The sequence below is a fragment of the Dermacentor albipictus genome, chromosome 2 (genome assembly GCF_038994185.2).
Source record: "Dermacentor albipictus isolate Rhodes 1998 colony chromosome 2, USDA_Dalb.pri_finalv2, whole genome shotgun sequence".
Lineage (NCBI taxonomy): Eukaryota > Metazoa > Arthropoda > Arachnida > Ixodida > Ixodidae > Dermacentor > Dermacentor albipictus.
Window position 1 is genome coordinate 128723543 of NC_091822.1, and position 18783 is coordinate 128742325.

Here is an 18783-nt window from a genome sequence, read left to right on the forward strand (position 1 = left end):
GGTGCACAGTAACTCCCGCGCATTTCGGGGTCTCTTGTACGCAACATTCTTTCTAGATAGAACATTTTTTCAAACGGCGCTGCTCCTGCCCTTTTTCCCTATTAATTTACACGATTGAATGCAGGCAAATAATAACGCAAAAGATAACTCTCTGTGTAATGATGATTTTGATGAAAATGATTTTTTGTTTGTTTCTCACAGGCCTATATTGGGTGAAGCTAAGACACTGCCGAGCTGGATAAACCAAAACATCGCAGGTCAAAGGGGACTGTTTGTGGGTATGTCACCAGAACTAAATTATGGAATTTTACCGTACCAAAATTAATCTATGATAATGAGGCACACCTTAGTGGGGGACTCCGGAAGAACTTGGACCATCTGGGGTTCTTTAACGTGCACTTAAATATAATCGTAGGGGTGTTTTCGCATTTTACCCCCCTCGCAATGCGGCCGCCGTGGCCGGGATTCAATCTCGCGACCTCGTGCTCAGCAGCCCAACACCATAAGCACTTAAGCAATAACGGTGCGTCGTGTCACCAGAATGAGGCACGTTGTCAAGAAATGTTGCGGAAGAGGAGAAATGGATGTGAATTGACTTGGTTGCCAAGCCGCATTTCAGGGAACTGAAAATTGTAGAAAAGATACAGAGAAAGCAGCGGTATACACATGTGTGCCGCTAATGCGCAAATTATATTTTCATTTAGGAAAACCCTTATAAAGAAAAATAAAACAAACGATGGCAACATTCCTTAGAATTCGCACAATACGCATGTTTTCACGAATCATTTAAAGCAGAGAAGTCTTGCGATCACAATGACCCGCGCATCTGCGGGAAAAAATACCCTACATAGCGCATATACGTATAGGCTTATATATTGGCCTGCCACATTTGCGCTGCGAAAGGGAGCGTCGGTGAAAAATTGACGCGATCCAAACGCCACCACGGAGAAAGTGAAGACGAACTTGCGCAAGTGTCCTTGTGCGTATCTACAGTTTTGTTCTATACAAGCACGCCAACTTCTTGAGCTGATAGGACGTCGATTCGTCCGGGGCGTAGCCAGGAGAAATAAAATGTCGCTCTCTCAGCAAGGTCCAGGATTTAAGACTGCCGTGGATAGGTTGATGGGGTGCGACACGGCGGTAGGGTCGTGCCATCTGAAGAAGTAGTTGCCCGTTGTGTTGACCGACACCAGCACCATTGCCAACAGGATGGATTTGCCGGCCAGTCCTACAAATGCCTGCGAGACAAGACAGACAGAATTTTTTTTTTTACAATTATCCTCGAAGGAGTGATACGTAAAAATAAAATGACGCATCACATTGGTATAGCATAATTGTAGGGCTTAGCGTCCCACAGCAACACGTCGCGGGTATTAGGCACCTAAGCATGTTCGCGCGCGGGTAGGAATCAAGTGGTGGTTAATTGTGTGCATGATGCGTAAGTGACGCCCGTACCGTATGCGTATGGGATTCCAACCACTACTGCGTTAACGCTACCCTTACCCTCGCTAGGAGCTGCCGCCCTCCAATGTTCACGTTGATATTTAAAGTCAATCTGCAGTTAGGTACCGACGACATCAAAATAATAACGATGACAATCGTGTAGCAATGCACTCTCTTATATAAGTCTCGGTGCACAAACTATCCTGTTGTTGCCTTCACTTTTGGACCATTGAGTGCTCGTGCGAAAATATTCTTTTACTTTACAAAGTATGAAACCAAGGTGGCGTTGCTCAATAAATAACAAAAAAAGAAGTATTGGCCTGCAGAAGCACAGAGAGATTTAGCCTGTGCGTGGGACGGCAGCTGCAACGCTGCACTTGCACGAACTCCTTTGATTTCTTTCTTAAATTACAGCGAACTAGAAAAATGTTTCGTAACAAAAGAGCTATACCGCACGCTAATTGTTGCCAATCCCTTTATACGAGCAACTTCTGTGTACAGCTTGATTGTTGCCCAAATGCTTCTGTGCGCTGTAGTTGCACAGCATCAAAAGATGGTACCACGAGAGCTGCGGCTCACGCCGTCTGCGTCTTCGCTATTACGCTATTGCAAAAAAAAAAAATAGACACGTCTACGGGCATGCTGAAACGCTACAAAGCTCTAGCCACACTGCATCGCCGAATCGGTCTCGCGGTGGTATTGCACTTTCCTGCTTAGCGTACGCGTCATTTTTTTGCGGGACAGAATGGTTTACAGCACGGTAATTCGGCGTGACTAACTTGGCGTGATTTGCAGCGTGAAGCACCGCGAAGTACGCACTTAGACCAGCTCATATGAATTGCTGTTAGTATATGCATTAATGAGAATAGCTGTTTCTTGGCGCTTCTGCCCCCGTTTCTGTGGTTCTCGGACTTTCTCTGACGATACAGAGAGAGAAGTGGTTCTTGTTGAAAAGAAGGAAAGGCTGGCACTATCTTCTGCAAACCATGCGGGAGCACGGCTCAGCGCCAGCAGGGTGTGGGAGATGGGATTAAAAGAAAGAGAGAGTAAAAAGCGCCCATGCGAAAGGGGCGTACTCTCACACAAACCATGTATAGTTGCGGGGTATACGTTCGCTGCCCAAGTCAACTATTATAGCCTTTCGAGATACAGGTGCTGTCGCGCGCGCGTAGTTTCCTGCGAACATTGCTAGATCGTGCACTCTATAGATGGCGCTGCGGTTGTTCAGCTATCCCGGATATTATGGCTACGGTACATGAATTCGTTTGATCTTCGTGCTTGTGCACTTCAGAAATTCTAGTGGCTCTAGTTACTACACATTTTTGCTACAAATACTTGCCTTCATTGACCTAAATTTCTACGAAGTAGTATTTCTCTATATACACAAGTCAATAAAACTCAAGGCACATGTCCATAATCATATGCAAGATGCCGCTTTTATAATGAACATTTTGCTGAAAATGATCAGGGGTGATAAACGTAAAGGTATTCCAAACTGTTTTTGTTGCATTTCTGCAATAAGTTCTCCACAATTGATCCATTTTTTTCCGGCCACCTTCACTTCACCTGCCTGTCAAACGATGGGGCAGAAACCGGGAAAACTTCTCTGATAGGGCGTGTACGAACCGATGAAGCACGATTGAACCAAACAAAAAAGAAAAAGAATATTTCCGATTCTACAACTTTTTCGACCTTAGACTTCCATGATTGGCAAATATATTTTCGGGCTGCGCCCACTTCGCCTGTCGGTCATGGGACGTCACGAAACCACCAACGCTCACCGCGTCAAAGTGGCGTACACGCATTAAAGATGGGTTATATGTCGAGAAAAACTAATTTCTTTTTGGAATAGCGGGAAACAGCCCCATTCCGAAAGAATATAGAGGACGTCTACCCGCCGATCGCTCTAGCACTGGCTACTCGGAGACGCCCGGTAGGATTTGAGTACAACAATTTTTTTTTGTGTGTGGCAATGTAACGTTGCCAAGCTCTTTCGACACGTATACGGCATCAATCTGGCAACTCTTTTTCGATGAAGGTTTCCTTTAGCGGCATTTTTAACCTTCCATTGCCCGACGCCGCGATTTTCGACCAGCGACGTCAAGCTAAGAAAGGGGAAGCGGTCCAAGCGGCCGGCACAACCCTCTCATCAGGTTACTTGTTTTCACTGCGCTAGCTCGGTCCTACCAAAACCCTCTCCACTTATGCGTGCTCCTCGCCTGTTGCCAGCCAATCAGATAAGAAAAATCTGTCAAAGTAGGCAATGCTACTTGCTTTGAAAGGAAACAAAAGGGATCTCATGTAATTGAGGAGAGCATTTGATTGGACGGTGCATATGATGCGAGTTACCGCCCGAAGCTTGCGTCAGCCGTTTCGCAAATTTGCCGTCAGGGGATTGGAACAAACAAAGATTAGAATAATTTTACGTTATAGGGCCCCAGTTTTCAAAGCCACGAAGGCGTATGAAGCAAGAAGGATGAAGTTTAGTCGTATCCATATCAATATCCATGGAGTGCTACTCAGGACATTGTCAATTTCTGTCACGTAGTCCAATTAGGTAATGGTCACATTTTCAGCCCATTAGAGAGGTCAACATCAGCCTCTGGGTGGCTGAAAAATGGCGTCAATACCAAATTCCACAACATGGCCAAATTCTACAATGTTCAGCATGGCACCGCATGAATCGCATACAGGCTATAAACCGCTCTATGCGTGCGAGAGCTTTCCGACGTCTGAAGGTTTAGCTGCTGGGGTGGATTTCTCGGGAAGGACAACTATTCTTTCCTTCCGCCACCTGCTTTCCCTGTGGTCGCTACGGGAGAGAAGGAGAGCTGCCGCCTTCCACGCCGGCGCATGCCCCGCTGGAGACAACACATGCATGGGGAATAGGCTTATATGCATAGCCGCCTATACTACAACTATATATGTGCTGGTTAACGATTATGTTCTTTACGGAGTTACGTGGTGAAACAAGAAAAATTATCTAAATATCTTCACTGAAACAAGTATGCGCCTTCAAACTCATCATTACCTTAATAAAGCGAGTGGTCTTCTAAACGGTTCGGCTATTCGCTTACATTTACGATCGTTCGTCAATCGTCTCTGGAAATGAAAAAAAAAGACGATTGCTAATTGGGCGAGTTGGTATTGATTCACCTTCAGCATCACCACTTATGACAGGTACATGCAAACAGAACACAGGACATGCGCTTGACCATTTGCAAGTGGTTGCGTTAAGAGGAAGCTTTAGCTCGGACCCAACTTCGACGCGGCCTATTCAATTACATGTAAAACGCAGAAACTTTTTTCTCAGAACCCCTTGAGCTATATGAATGAAAGTTGTTGCACTTGAGAGACAAAGTTAAATTATAGTGACTGTTGCAAGCGGAATTTCGATTTAGGGCATGAATTTTGTTTAAAACATTTTTAGAAATTCGAAAGTTCGGAAAACTAAAATAGAAGCACGAATTGAATTATAGTGTTTTATGTGCCAAAAACACTTTCTTATTATGAGGCACACCGTAGTGGAGGACTCCGGAAATTTCAACCACGTGGGGTTCTTTAACGTGCACCTAAATCTAAGTACATGGGTGTTTTCGCATTTCGCCCCCATCAAATAGAAGCACGAGGTTTACAAATTATTAGCTTTGCATCAAGAATAGATATGGTGGTTCTGTAAAGGGCATCTATTAGAACATTCATAGCGGACATATTTGTTATGCCAAGTCATATTTTACGTGAATTTGTTACGTTGTGCTCAAGGGTTCTGCAAAAGCTGTATTTATATAATACCAATTCTTGAGATCCGTGTGCAACGTATCCATTTTCTCCGTTTTAGATGTACTATTAGATGCAATTCACAGAATTGTGATACCATTTTTCATTGCTAAGTTACAGAATTGTAAACTTTATAGTTTCAATTTCTGAAAATATGCGATTTTTGCCAATATTCAATAAAATATTGACGACCTAAATGAAATATTCGAAACCAACAGTCACTAGAATTTAAGTTTTTCTTTAAAATGCTGTACACCCGGTCAAATTTGGTGGAGTGGTTGCCGAGAAAAACGAATTCCCATTTTATATGTAATTATATAGGAGCACCCGAGCTAACGCTTCTTCTTAAATATATATCGTGTAAATGCTGCAGTTTATGCTTTACTGAAAAACTGCAGATGTAGCAGCACTTTGTAGAGTTTTGTTCAACGGCAAAAAAGTGCGGGAATCGTTTTTGAATTGTATTCGGTCCTCGTGGAATGAAAGCAGAGTCCACTATGCATAACGGTACTGGCGCCTTTGTTCCGGTAATATATAACCTGTCGTTGCAATAACAAATACGTGTGCTGCGATGGAACCCTTTACTGCAACGTGGCATCACCAGTGCGGTGTTGCTCAAGTCTATGTCTCATGCATTCAATTATTCCGTAGATGGAAATAAATATACGTACAGGCTCTCTTACAGACGTGTTTCTAACACTTACAGCAGAGACTTGACGGTAACGACAGACGCGACGCCGAGTGCGCAGGCTAGCGCGCACTTACCAGCTGCTGCAATGAAATGTTGCGCGCACCGTGCAGCAAGGCGAGTGGCAGTGACACCGGGCTCAGCATGTTGCTGGACAGCGCCACGGACACCGGAACTAGGTAGTACAGCTGGCGCGTGCTTGACTCCGAGGCCTGCGATTGTGGAGGTCCTTGAGGTTTTGCAGAGAAATTTGCATGTCATATTGAGGCAAAACAAGGTACAGCGTAAAACGAATTCAGGATACATGCACAGATTTCTAAGCTATACAAGAAGGTTGCCCGGAATATGAAAACGAAAAACCTAGAGGGACACTAAAGAGGAGCAATGAATCAGTTCATACATTAAAAGGATTGTTTAAGAGGGGCCCTGAATCACTTTTCATCGAAGTAAAGAAAGGCATTTGAAGTGAAAATAGGCCATTTCAGAAATACCTAGCTGCAAGAAGTACCTCAATGCGTACCTCAATGCGTACCTCAATGCGTACCTCAATGAATACCTCAAGAAGTACCTCAATGAAGAAGGAACGGGAGCACAGCTTCCGCTGTGCTCCCGTTCCTTCTTCAACACCTCGTCTTGCGAAAACTACGGCGGAGAGGGGCGCCCCCAGAACTCTCCGTGTTCTAAATGTCACCGTCGCGCATAGGTCAAATTTCATTTTGGATGTTAACGCAGACATCATGACTTCCGACTTTGGTGCCTACTACGCGTTATAAACGCAAGCCGAACGCAGTTGTCTTAAGCGAGCCGCAGTGCGCTTAACTGGTGGACCCATGGCGGCACCCCGCCGCGACCGCGGTATCTACACTACGTAGGAGACTGCAGCTGACCATAGCAGCCGCATATGGGAATCCGCTTTATTACGAAATAATGCTTCCAGAAGAGAGTGAGGAGCAGGCTTCTGTTGAAGAGATAGAGTTTGATAAGAAAGGTGACTTCGCACTCCGCTTTCGAGCTACACGAACCGCGTACGAGAGCAAAACCTGGCTGAGATGTTCACAGCGGCGTATGCTACCCGCGCACAATGTTATTTCATGAAGCCCGAGGGGTGGTTCAGGGCCCCTCTAAGTACTCTATCTTCGGTAATTTCGAGATGCGAGGCTAAATATTATAAGAAAATGGAAGTGAAAATTACATTTTTGCGAATTATGCGACAGAACCACAGCTCAAATACGTCAGTCTGATGTCGCTGATTGCAATTTTTTTTTTCCTATTGGGGCCGTTGTGGTTTAGTAAAAGTTGTTCAAACTTGCTGAATATGGTCTTTGACTCCTTTAGGATACAATGTAGTCTATCTTTCCAATTAAAAATTAAATCCGTGCAAACGCCGTCAAAATGTATGACGTCACGGCAAGGAGGTTGTGGAAAGTTGAAAGCAGAGTCACCACCCGTTTTTTTTTCTTTTTTGAGTCTTTTCTGGCTAACAGACCTCTTTTCACAGTAAGGGCGCACTCTTTCGGTATTGCAGAATGATAATTTATATAAATATAGCTCAAGTTAGTTTTCTCTGCAGTGTCATTTTAACGTGAAAGTTCAGTGAAACATGTGTGTGCCACTGCTTTCCTTCTTTTGCTCAGGTCAATTTACGTGGTCGTTGCGCACCTGCGTGGTCAGGCTGCGCAATAATTGTAGGCAAGGCCCCAAGTGTCGGCAGTGGCGTAAGAATCACTAGGATTTCGCCACTTCCACTAGGAATCACTAGGAAGTCAGGCGAACTGCCCGAAGCCAGGCCAATATAGGCACAAGGTAGGACCGATATGTGGCTCTGTATACGACTGGGCGTATACAGTGACCTTGCATCAAGTGCTTGTGGGTTGTTATGAGAACAATTTTTTGTTCCCTTTAGCTTTCGCTGCGCAGACGATGGCATACGATAGTTAAGAAGACCGTTTGATCAACGCACGATGGTGACGATTATGGGCATCAGGAGTCGACACAGCGGCGCCACGCCCACAGCCTCGGCGAGCACACTAGAGAGGCCGGTGAGCAGCACCTGGTTGGTGACGCGCGAGTTGTTGCGCCAGAAGCTTCGGCTCACCAGCTCGAACAGGTGCTCCACCAGCCGGCCTTCCTGCACACACACACGCACACACAGAGGAGGCAAAAAGAACAACGAATAAACGCGGCCGTTTCGATGCTCTTTTAGTCGACTGCAAGACGATGCGTCTGGACGTTATATGTGAAGAAGAAGTTACAGGGGACAGTGGCTAAGCGTGTATGCATATATATATATATATATATATATATATATATATATAAATTTATATATATATGGATTATGGAGGAAGCAAAAAGACTTGAAGGGAGTGTCGAGTGATCACGTTGACTCCTATAGTCACAATAATTATAAAACATCCTGGGAAATAAACCCTCACCAAGATATAGGTCAGCGGCAACTTCTAGCCGCCGAGTGCGAGAGGAGCATGGGGGACAGCAGAGCGGAGTGTGGTTGACGAGAACTGACCGTGACCATAGGGCATCGCTAAAGGCTACCACGAATCAAATAATGCTTGAAAAAGGCATTTCCCAATAGTCAGCGCGCAAGTGGGCCCCACAGGAAAGGACGCGTGACATCAGAGGAGATTGGCTTGCCGAAGTTAGCTGCATGACGTCATGCTCCCTCGTAGTGTTTTTCTTTCCTCCGTGTACACAGATCACTGGCAGGCGAAGACACGTACGAAGTGTGGAAGATGAGTGGCACTAGACCAACACGCAAGTGCACGCAGTCAGGTATCGCGAAAAAAAGAACCGCATATGAAGATCCACACATGCGCAGCACAGACAAACGAACGCACTCGGCGCCGAGGCGGTGCTCAATGCTAATTGCACTTATCTCCTGTACACACTTCGTAACATGCGTTCCCGTTTACTTCTTAAAGACATAGTTTAGTACATCCATATCAAGATAAACATAACGCGAATTCAGAAACCCATTTATGAACGAGGACAGGACTGGCGCTTTCTTTCTGTGTAGTAGGCTGAGTTCGCGCTATTTCGTCTTAGTTTAATCTTGAAATCTAGTGCGAATGCCCCCGCCACACGCCCTGTGCACCTTTAAACGGCTCTCTTGCAGGGCTCTCCATGACGCGCCGAGTATGTAAATAGTCGGCTGCATTCGTACGGTTTACCGAACCTGTTGTACGTCTGAATGTACTGCGAACTTTGTATACTTAAGAGAATGAATTCTGGGGCTTTACGTGCCAAAACCACGATCTGATTATGCGGCACGCCGTAGTGTCATTTTGACACTATGGCGTGCCGAATAAATTTCGACCACACGTGCACCCAACGCGTGGTACACGGGCGTTTTTGCATTTCGCCTCATCGAAATGCGGCTGCCGTGGTCGGGATTTGATCGCACGAACTTGACCCGCTGTGGTTGCTTAATGGCTGTGGTGTTGGGCTGCTGAGTGTGAGGTCGCGGGGTCAAATCCCGGCCATGGCGGCCGAATTTCCATGGGGGCGAAATGTGAAACAGCCCGTGTGCTTAAATTTATGTGCCCGTTAAAAAACCCCAAGTGGTCCAAATTGCTCTGGAGTCCCTCACTACGGCCTGCCTCAGAATCAGATCGTGGTTTTAGCACGTAAAATCATATAATTTTTTTATGGCCCGAACTTGTGCTTAGCAGCGCAAAGCTAAAGCCACTAAGCAACCACGGAGGGTCTTTTTTTTACATACGCCCTTGTTACGCCTTGGTATTCTTGTGGATGCAGTTCTGGATTGGTCGACGCCAGCTGATGACTTTCCTAGAGCTGCTTGGTGCTTACGCAAAGAGAACATACAGTGGCGAGCAACAGTGTGAAGACCATGGCATCAACAAAAAATTGAAATTTTCTAGAGCAGCTCCATGGCCTGGAATTGGTTTTATACACTGTATGGGTCAAACACGCGCACATATGCGTGCGCTCTTGATTTCAGCCGGAAAGCGTAGGCAGCGAAAAAAACAAACAAATCGCGGCACCTTTCGTCCCCACACTTTTGCTCGCGACTGTACAGTTTAAAAGCGAAGCTTTTCTTTGCAAACTTCGCCGGGTTCTCGCGACCATGGGTGCTGCGGCGTGGTTGTTGTCTAGCCGAATAGGTCAACCAATCGCAGTGGAAGGCGCACTCCGAGCGCGTCGCTAAGTTCCTTGCACCACCACCAGGAGTGGTGGGGCAGGAGCTGTTCTGTAAGTGTCCACCTAGTGCACATGTCCATTTCGTCTGCTGCTGAAGTTCTGATTGGCTGAGCTGGGGCGCGTGTCAGAAAGAGACAGGCGCCTTGAACCACTCAGCACTTCAGCAGCAGAGGAAATGGACATGTGCACTAGGCCAACTGATCGACCAACTGGGGAAGAATCAACGCGAGGATTCAGCATTGTAGCGCGCCCCGTACCACGGTAACGTGCGTGATGAGCTGCGCTCCGCCGAGGACGCAGATGACGCCCCAGGGCATACTCTCGATCAGATGGTGTCGCTCGAAGGCGTGGCGATCGCCGAATCGCTGCGACACACTGGATGCTATCACGACCAGCGTCGCCAGAGTCCACACGTACCTTTGCAGGTAAGAAAAGCAGGGCATTGTCGGAGGCGCTGCAGTGGGGGCGAAAGAACAGCAAAACAAACGAGCGAAAAAACAAGCAAGCTACAAAGCAAAGAGACGACAAAGGGTGTATGTGGATGAACGGCGACGCTACGTTCATATTCCGTAAACAGATATTCCTCTGGCGTGAGAAATCGCGACAGGTGTAGACTCTAAATACAGTTACAAGAAGTCTAAAGCAGCTATGGAGGAAAAGGAAACAAAATAATAGTGCAATACAGTTCTTCAGGAACTGCAGAACCCAAATAGCAATAAGAACTCTCAACCGACGACAGTAACTTCCGCGCGTGCGCTTCATTTACAGGGAGAAAGCTAAGATGACGCTGGTGGGTGCTCAGCCAACAAGGCTTCAGTCGGCTTTCGATGGACGCGACAAAATATTGTCGCCACACACTCACACGAAAAAAATTACATGGAAGCGAGATAAAAGAACGTTTGGCAATGCGTACAGTTCTTCGTTAATGATAACTCTTGGGGCCCTATAACGTAAAACTATTCCAATATGTTTCTATTCCATTCTCCTGACGTCAAATTTGCGTAACCACCGACGCAAGCACCGGGCGGTCACCCGCAGCGTTGTCTGAACAGACCAATTAAACGCTCTCCTCCTTCATAGGAGGTCACTTTTGTTTGCTTGAAAAACGAATAACATTGCTTACACTGAGCCGCTTGTCGTATCTAATTGGCTGACAAGAAGCGAGGAGAACGCTCAAGTGGAGAGGGATTCACTGGGGCAGAGCCAGTGCACTGAAAATCGATAACCGGATGAAGAGGGTGGTGCCGGCGTCTGCGATTGGTCGGCTTTCCCTTACTTAGCTTGTGGTGGCTGGTCGAGAATCATGCCGGCATGCAACGGAAGCTTAAGAATAACGCTAAAACTGACCTTCATCAAAGAAGAGTTGGCAGAATGACGTGGTAAACGTGCCGAAAAGGCTCGAAAACGTTACACGGCCACGCAAGAAGTTTTATTTGCGCAACTGCACCCATGCTCTCCGGCAGGTGCCAGTCGCCAGCGTCTCAGCGATCGGCGGCGGCCATCTTTTATTCTTTTCGGAACGGGGCAGCCTGCGGCTATTCCGAAGAAAATTCAGTTTTGTTTGGCATATTAATGCATCTTTATCGCGTACACGTCACTTTGACGCCTGAGTTTGTGTGGTTTTGTGACGTCGCGAGACAGGCAGGTGAAGTGGGTGCAGCCCGAAAACTTTTTACCAATAGCCGAGCGCTAATGGCGAAAAAGGGTTGAATCAGAAATAACTGTTTCTTTTTTCTCTCAAATCATGCATAATCAGTGAGTACACATAATATCAGACGGGGAGGTATCGCGGTTTTCGTTACGTCGCTTGACAGACACGTGAAGTGGGCGTGGTCGAAAAAAGTTTTTGACCAATCGTGGAGGGCTGATAGCAGAAATGGAATAGAAAAGTTTGGAATAGTTTTGCGTTATAGCGCCCTTGTTTACACGTTAATAGGTCATTCTTTACGTTATGTACGCAAAGTCTCGAATTGTACTGATACTCTCTATATTACAGACAGCTAGATTATAGCAATTTTCTCAGCCTTGTGTTAAGTTCAACAGGACAATGCAAACTTGCTGGGTCATCTGCTATGCTGCTCGTCGTGCGGTCCGATGTAACCGTATGGCCGGCGACCGAGAGAACCGCAGTGGGTGCGAGAAGGTTGCGATTTCCAGATCTCACGTGAGCACCTTCTGTGACATGGCGTCACGACAAATACGCCTCCTTTGAGCTCAAACCGAAAGCGGTTCTTAAAAACGTTATCATAGATAATTATTTAGGGCGCTGTGATGTTTGTCAGGATATTTTTTTTGGGGGGGGGGGGGTTAGGATGGCGGAGTTGATTCGAGGTCCAGGAGCTTAAGTTAACGCGGGAAAACTTAGCAGGAAATACAATGTCACTACAATGTCAGGAACTTCAACTTTTGCGAAGTTTTCATGGCGCACCCACTCGTATATTTCAAACCGAAATTGTGCACGGGGGCCTGCTTTATAATTACGCCATTTGAAGTACGCTTTTTTAACGTGGCCTAAGATTTTACTGCAGTTGGCCATCGAGCTACCAGCTCAGCCGAGCTGGCCGCACTTTCCAATACATCTCAATGGGTTCATTGTTTCCAGTATTGAAGCGAGTCTACTCTTAACTTTTAGAGGAAGTTGCGCTTGCCTCAGATGGTATTTCCTGCGTGACATGTTTACCTCTCAAGAAAGAGAGGGCACTGAGAGAAACATGAACGACAGCATTGGGAACCACGTTTACGGGAGATCACTATTCAGGTGAGGGCAAATGCCAGACTGCACGCGAACTAATGGAAACACATCGTATAAACAACACAGCTTCAGAATGCATCAATCATACTTCCATTAGGTTGAATGAGAGGGAGGGGAACTGAGGGGGACCGATTTCCGTTAGCCACAACACATGTTGTAGCAGTAGATAATGCAGACAAGAAAAACAGGGGAAATTGTTCGTAGTTAATAATTACAGTGTAAAAATGACAAGCTAAAGGCAAATGAAAGTGGTTGAAAGAACAACTTGCCGTCGGTGGCAGCCGAAACCTCTCTGTCCTCTCTGGTGTCTTTCTTGGTCTTTCTCTGGCGGTAAACACGATCGTCGTGTTACTCGACGTATAAGGCAGCTTCGATACCAAGTTTTGAACGCATCTTCGCGATTTTAGAAAACGCGGCTACGTTTACCTGAGAGCAAGCTTCAGGCAGGCGAAGTTCGCTCTAGCTTCCAATTGGGCTATTCTGCCGCCGTCTTGCTTGGACAGCAAAGTAGGCTGCATCGTCCTTGACATCGATGGTGTCAGTCATCACGAAACTTTACAGTTTGCCGGCTTTACAGCGTCACAGTCGAAACAAAATATATAAAATGATGCCTGCCCTCTCTGCTGCCTATTAAGCCGTCTGTGGCCAGTGTTGTAACGCGTCCTTCAATACTTTTGAACCGTTACTGCAGAAACCCACGTACAGACGAGGGCCACCTTAATGTTCAAGAACCGTCGTGATCGAAAAGGGAATCCAACCAAGGCTATATTGTTGGCTGTGAACGAAGCGATAAAGATGACATAATTGTGTCCTGAATGAGTAAGAAGGACAGACTCACGTTGCGTGCGTATTCAGGGCGACCACGTAGGCGAGGATGACGCCGTACGTAGCGAGGTAGATGAGGAACAGGTACTTTCCCTTCCTGCGCCCCGATGGCAGGCAGGGTGCAGTAAAAAGCACTACATCAGCCGCGTTGGCGAGAATGTAAAATGGCACAATGCGATGGCTAGCGCGTCACGCTATAAAGGGACACTATAAAGAGAAACGCTGGATCAGCGTAGACTCACAAAGGTGTGATTTAAAGATTCCGCTTTCGTGCATTTCGTGCTAAATGTCGGCAGATCGTTAAGAGTGAAAAATGGTGACATTTAGCTTTTGAAATGTCGCGCCGAAACCTCACCACCTCCACGTGAGTGTGAAGTCACACATTTCCAAGTGTGTTTTTTTTTTTTTCGTTCGTACTTGGGCTGTTGGGGCTCTCGGCAAATGCCCTTGATAGTTTTGTTGAAAGCAAAAGTTTTGTCTTTGGCTCTTTGAGAACTGAATGTAGTGCATATTTGGACCGATAGAAAATTAACTAGGGGCGCTATAACGTAAAACTATTCCAAAATTTTCTATTCCAATTCTGCTATCAGCCCTCCGCGATTGGTCAAAAACTTTTTTCGACCACCCCCCCATTTCACCTGTCTGTCACGCGACGTTACAAAAACCGCAATACCTCCCCATCTGATATGATGCGTGCACACTCATTATGCATGATTTGACAGAAAAAAGAAAAACAGTTATTTCTGATTCGACCCCTTTTCGCCATTAGCCCTCGGCTATTGGTAAAATGTTTTCGGGCTGCACCCACTTCACCTGCCTGTCACGCGACGTCACAAAACCGCACCAACTCACCGCGTCAAAGTGACGTGTACGCGATAAAGATGCATTAATATGCCGAACAAAACTGAATTTTTTTCGGAATAGCCGCAGGCTGCCCCGTTCCGAAAGGAATAAAAGATAGCTGCTGCCGATCGCTGAGACGCTGGCTACTCGCACCTGCCGGAGAGCATGGGTGTATTTACGTATAATAAAACTTCTTGCATGACCATCTAACGTTTTTAAGCACTTTCTACACGTTTAATACCTCATTCTGCCAACTGTTCTTTGCTGAGAGTCAATTTTAGCGTCATTCTTAAGCTTCCGTTGCATGCCGCCGCGATTTTCGACCAGCCACCAAGCTAAGTAAGGGAAAGCCGACCAATCGCAGACGCCGGCACCACCCTCTTCATCCGGTTATCGGTTTTCAGTGCACTGGCTCTGCCCTAGTGAATCCCTCTCCACTTGAGTGTTCTCTTCGCCTCTTGTCAGCCAATTAGATACAACAAGCCGCTCAGTGTAGGCAATGTTATTCGTTTTTCAAGCAAACAAAAGGGACCTCCTATGAACGAGGAGAGAGTTTGATTGGTCTGTTTAGACAGCCCTATGGGTGACCGCCCGGTGCTTCCGTCGGTGGTTACGCAAATTTGACGTCAGGAAATTGGAATAGAAACATATTGGAATAGTTTTACGTTATAGGGCCCTAGGCCCGTGCAGGGCGTCGTCAGAACCCGTGACGTCCCTGCGAGCCGATGCGGGCACCGCACGATGGCGACGCCCCCCCCCCCCCCCCCCCCGTATTTCTATCCTTGCATCTTTTATCACTTATCAAGCCTCCACACATTGTAAGGATGGCATTTTTTTGTATTTTGTGAAGGCGCTTTAATGTTTAGGTCGAGTTATTTTTCAATTTAACGTATCCTTTAAATTTCTTTTTGAAGCGCAGCGGCAGAGACAGGAGCTTAGATAACGTGAACAAGGCGGGGCAAACACTTTTCCAAGTTTCATGTGCGTATACTACCCTCCTGTCTATATTTGCCCTTCAATACACCTTAACATGAACTTCGGGCGACTAGCTCAAATTTGCCATCTAGCTCGCCATCCTTGACGCGTTGCCCGAGCGTTTAAATATATACTAATGGGATGTTAAAATTTTTAATCTCTTCGGACAACAATAATCGCAAAATACGAGGGTCGAAGCTCGCACGAAACATTCTACTAAAAAGGAGGCATTATTTTTCAGAAGGCGGAGTGCTATTTGAAAGTTCGCTTAGGTAGGCTGAAGCAAAACATGAGAGGTCAAAACTGTTATGGTTGGTTTACAGAAGGCCACTCGGATTGTAGGTATATCACTGACTGCTTCACTTCCTTACCGACTTCTTCCTTTTATTAATATTGTCACGTGGTAGTGACGGTGAAGAAAGAAGCAGTACGGTGGAATACAAAACTAGCTTTTATTGGGCGAACCTGTGCCCACAAAACAGGCTACACTTATAGCACAACGAAAGCGGCGAACACGCTCGGCGATCGTCGAAAATCTGATCAGCGGGTCAAGCGCGTCGGCTTTTATACAGCAGTCATCGAATGTTCCAGATTAATCGTTGGGACCCGCATGCCTTCTACAAAGTTCTACACCATTCGTGTCAAGCGATGAAATCAGATAACACAAGGTTCGGCGACAACAGACAGCGGATAGAAGCGTCGATAACTTTCCAGGAACGTCGGATACATGCAGGCGCGTCCCTCGCTGTGCGATTACAGTTGTTAAGCGGCGAAACGTGGTTGCCCGATAAAGATAAGTACACGTGTCAATATTTAATCGATGGGCATGGTAAAGACGACAGTCTAGTAATCGCGGAACTTGATCAGTAGATAGAGTATCAATAAAAAAATTATACACTGCTAATAGTGTACACAAAAACGATTCAAAGGCATGCTGTATAGAAAAGGAGAGAAATAACGTTAGGCACAGTAAAGACTCACTGATTGAGCTGTAAGGGTCGCTCGCGCGTGATGCTTTACAGAATATTTAAATGTCATCTGGGACATGTAACAGAATTTTACTTCTGGAGTTGGACTACCACAAGAGGTCAACACAAGTTGGGTGATAAATAATAATCAATAGTCAAATAATTACCGCTATTTCCCGAATTCCAATTTAGATTACTTACTTAACGTACACATTGCCATTTAGAATTGTAGCAGGTGAGTTTCTAAGAAATCTCTACTTGAAGCGAATATCGGGAATGACATTTGTCCAAAAAAAAAAAACCCATCCCCGAAATGTGCGACGAAATACTGTGCTGCTTCAGCTATTTTCGAGCTTCAGTGCGTGAAAAGGCATTTTGTTAAATAAGGTAAGTGGAAGTACAGTGATTGGGGTAGTTGGAGAAGTATGGGAGAGGCCTTTTCTCTGCAGTGAGCGTAACCAGGCTGATGATGATGATGATGATGATGATGGAAGTACAGTACATTTTAGTCGCAAGTTTGAGGGCGCGCATGTCAAAACTGATGCTAGTTTCTAAATTCGTTTCAAATGAATCTTCAGTTGGAATACGTACCCTATACTAATTAGTTAGAAAGTCCAGTAGTGAACTTTTCTTTTAAAAAAATCAGCTGTGCATTTTTTTATTGTGCCAGCATTGTCCGAGTTTTCGAGCATAATCTACCTCAACACGTATATGCGTGCGATATGCCACAGGCGACTTAATTTTTTTTTGTAATGCTAAAAACAACATCAAATATTACACGAGAACTGCAGTAAGACCTCTGACTGCAGCAATCGCTCGTGATTCCACGATGCTACTCAAGAGGTTAACAAAATACAGTTACAGGAAACCGCGCTTGTGTATACGTAGCGAACATTGTTTAACTGCGCGAGCAAACGAACCACAAAGACAGCGAGGGACAAGGACGGGCGCAGTCCTTGTCCCTCGCTGTCTTTGTGGTTCGTTTGCTCGCGCAGTTAAACAATGTTCGCTAATACCTACCAACTCGCCCAACAACAAGTTCTACTAAACTGTGTATACGTACTTGGGACGACGGAAGGTCGCGCGATGGCCGTGTGAAGCGTGTTCGTTCGCGTGATCGTCGGGCGTGCGCCACCCATTCTCGCTGCAAGGCGACGCCATGGATGAATTATACGATTGCGAATTATTGACAGCTGGAGCCTCTGACGGCAACAGTTGCCAACAAAGTGATCGATTTGGGAGAACGACTGACCGTACATCGTTCGGAACTATGGCCTCAGCGTGATATCAGACGCTGCGGATCAAGGAAACGAGCTCCACCGCCAAAAGGTATTCATACAATGGGCATGACTCTGTCACTATTCCCTGACAAAGCATTAATTTTGACAGTCTCCTTATTGTCAATTTACTTGTAGGATGCTCTAACTTCATCGAAACGAAACTCGACCTTGACAAATGCACCGTAGACCAAGGAACGTGCGCGACCTCGGGGAGCATAGGTAAGTCTACCTTCAGGTGCGTAACGTGTCAGTAACACTTCCAGCGCAACTGGTGGCCGACCTCTGAACTATCCAGGATGCGCTAATGCACTTAACTTGCCATTGAGCAGTCTGTTCTGTCCGCAGCGTTTATACTTTATAGCATGTTATGCGTCTAACACAATCCTGCACATTAGTGGTTACGTGAAAGCTTCGTTCTTTCTCTGGCGGGGTTGACATGCACAAATGACAACAGAAGTACGGCATTGTTGATGGTGGCAGCACGTTGAACATCTGGGGACGCATTCTCGGACGGTCACTTTCGGCGACATCAATTTCAGCGCGCGCATATTTACTGTTTGAGCACTACGTCATGCAAAAGCGGTACTATCGCCAAAAGCGATTGTTCGAGAATGCGTCCCCTGGATTATAAACATTTTTGGAGCCTGCGCTATGAATGAAGAAGTGATCGCATTCTTGTACTCACTGGCGCTGCAGGTTTGCCACGTAGAAGTATCCGCAGCAGAATAACACCACGCCCATCACTCCCGGGAACGTCAGCAATGCCCACAACCACAGGGTTAGTTCGGGCGCGTGCTCAATATGGCTGCTGGGAGAGAGGAGAGAGGTGGACAAGCTATAGGGTGTCGCTCGGACTGTTGTACTCAAAAGGCAATCTTGTGCCTTAAGTATATCGCACGGGAGCAGGATCGAATCCCAGCCACGCCGGCTGCCTCAAGATGGCAGGTGGAAGGTGAACGTTCGTAAACCAAGGCTGCAGTACACACTAGGAAATTGTAAACATCAGAAATTGTAAATTGTCAAGAATGGACTCCTTCGGGCAAGCTATTTATTCGA

The 18783-nt window shown here is 46.2% G+C and overlaps 1 protein-coding gene across 6 annotated transcripts in view; it reads right to left on the reverse strand.

The window, feature by feature from the left end:
• Positions 1 to 669: 669 nt before the first annotated feature.
• The window catches only part of LOC135897376 (uncharacterized), a 66161-nt gene continuing 48047 nt past the window's right edge, over positions 670 to 18783 (reverse strand). For 2 of the 6 annotated variants that reach the window (XM_065425985.2, XM_065425979.2), the window contains 7 exons: positions 18413 to 18535; positions 17511 to 17591; positions 13675 to 13758; positions 10342 to 10501; positions 7869 to 8036; positions 5986 to 6120; positions 670 to 1238 (listed from right to left, as the gene is read on the reverse strand). In XM_065425985.2, coding sequence (XP_065282057.1) covers positions 1083 to 1238; positions 5986 to 6120; positions 7869 to 8036; positions 10342 to 10501; positions 13675 to 13758; positions 17511 to 17591; positions 18413 to 18535 — 907 coding nt within the window. In that variant the 3' untranslated portion in view covers positions 670 to 1082. The remainder of the gene's footprint in view (positions 1239 to 5985; positions 6121 to 7868; positions 8037 to 10341; positions 10502 to 13674; positions 13759 to 17510; positions 17592 to 18412; positions 18536 to 18783) is intronic. The other 4 variants (XM_065425980.2, XM_065425983.2, XM_065425982.2 and 1 more) reach the window with 4 other exon arrangements.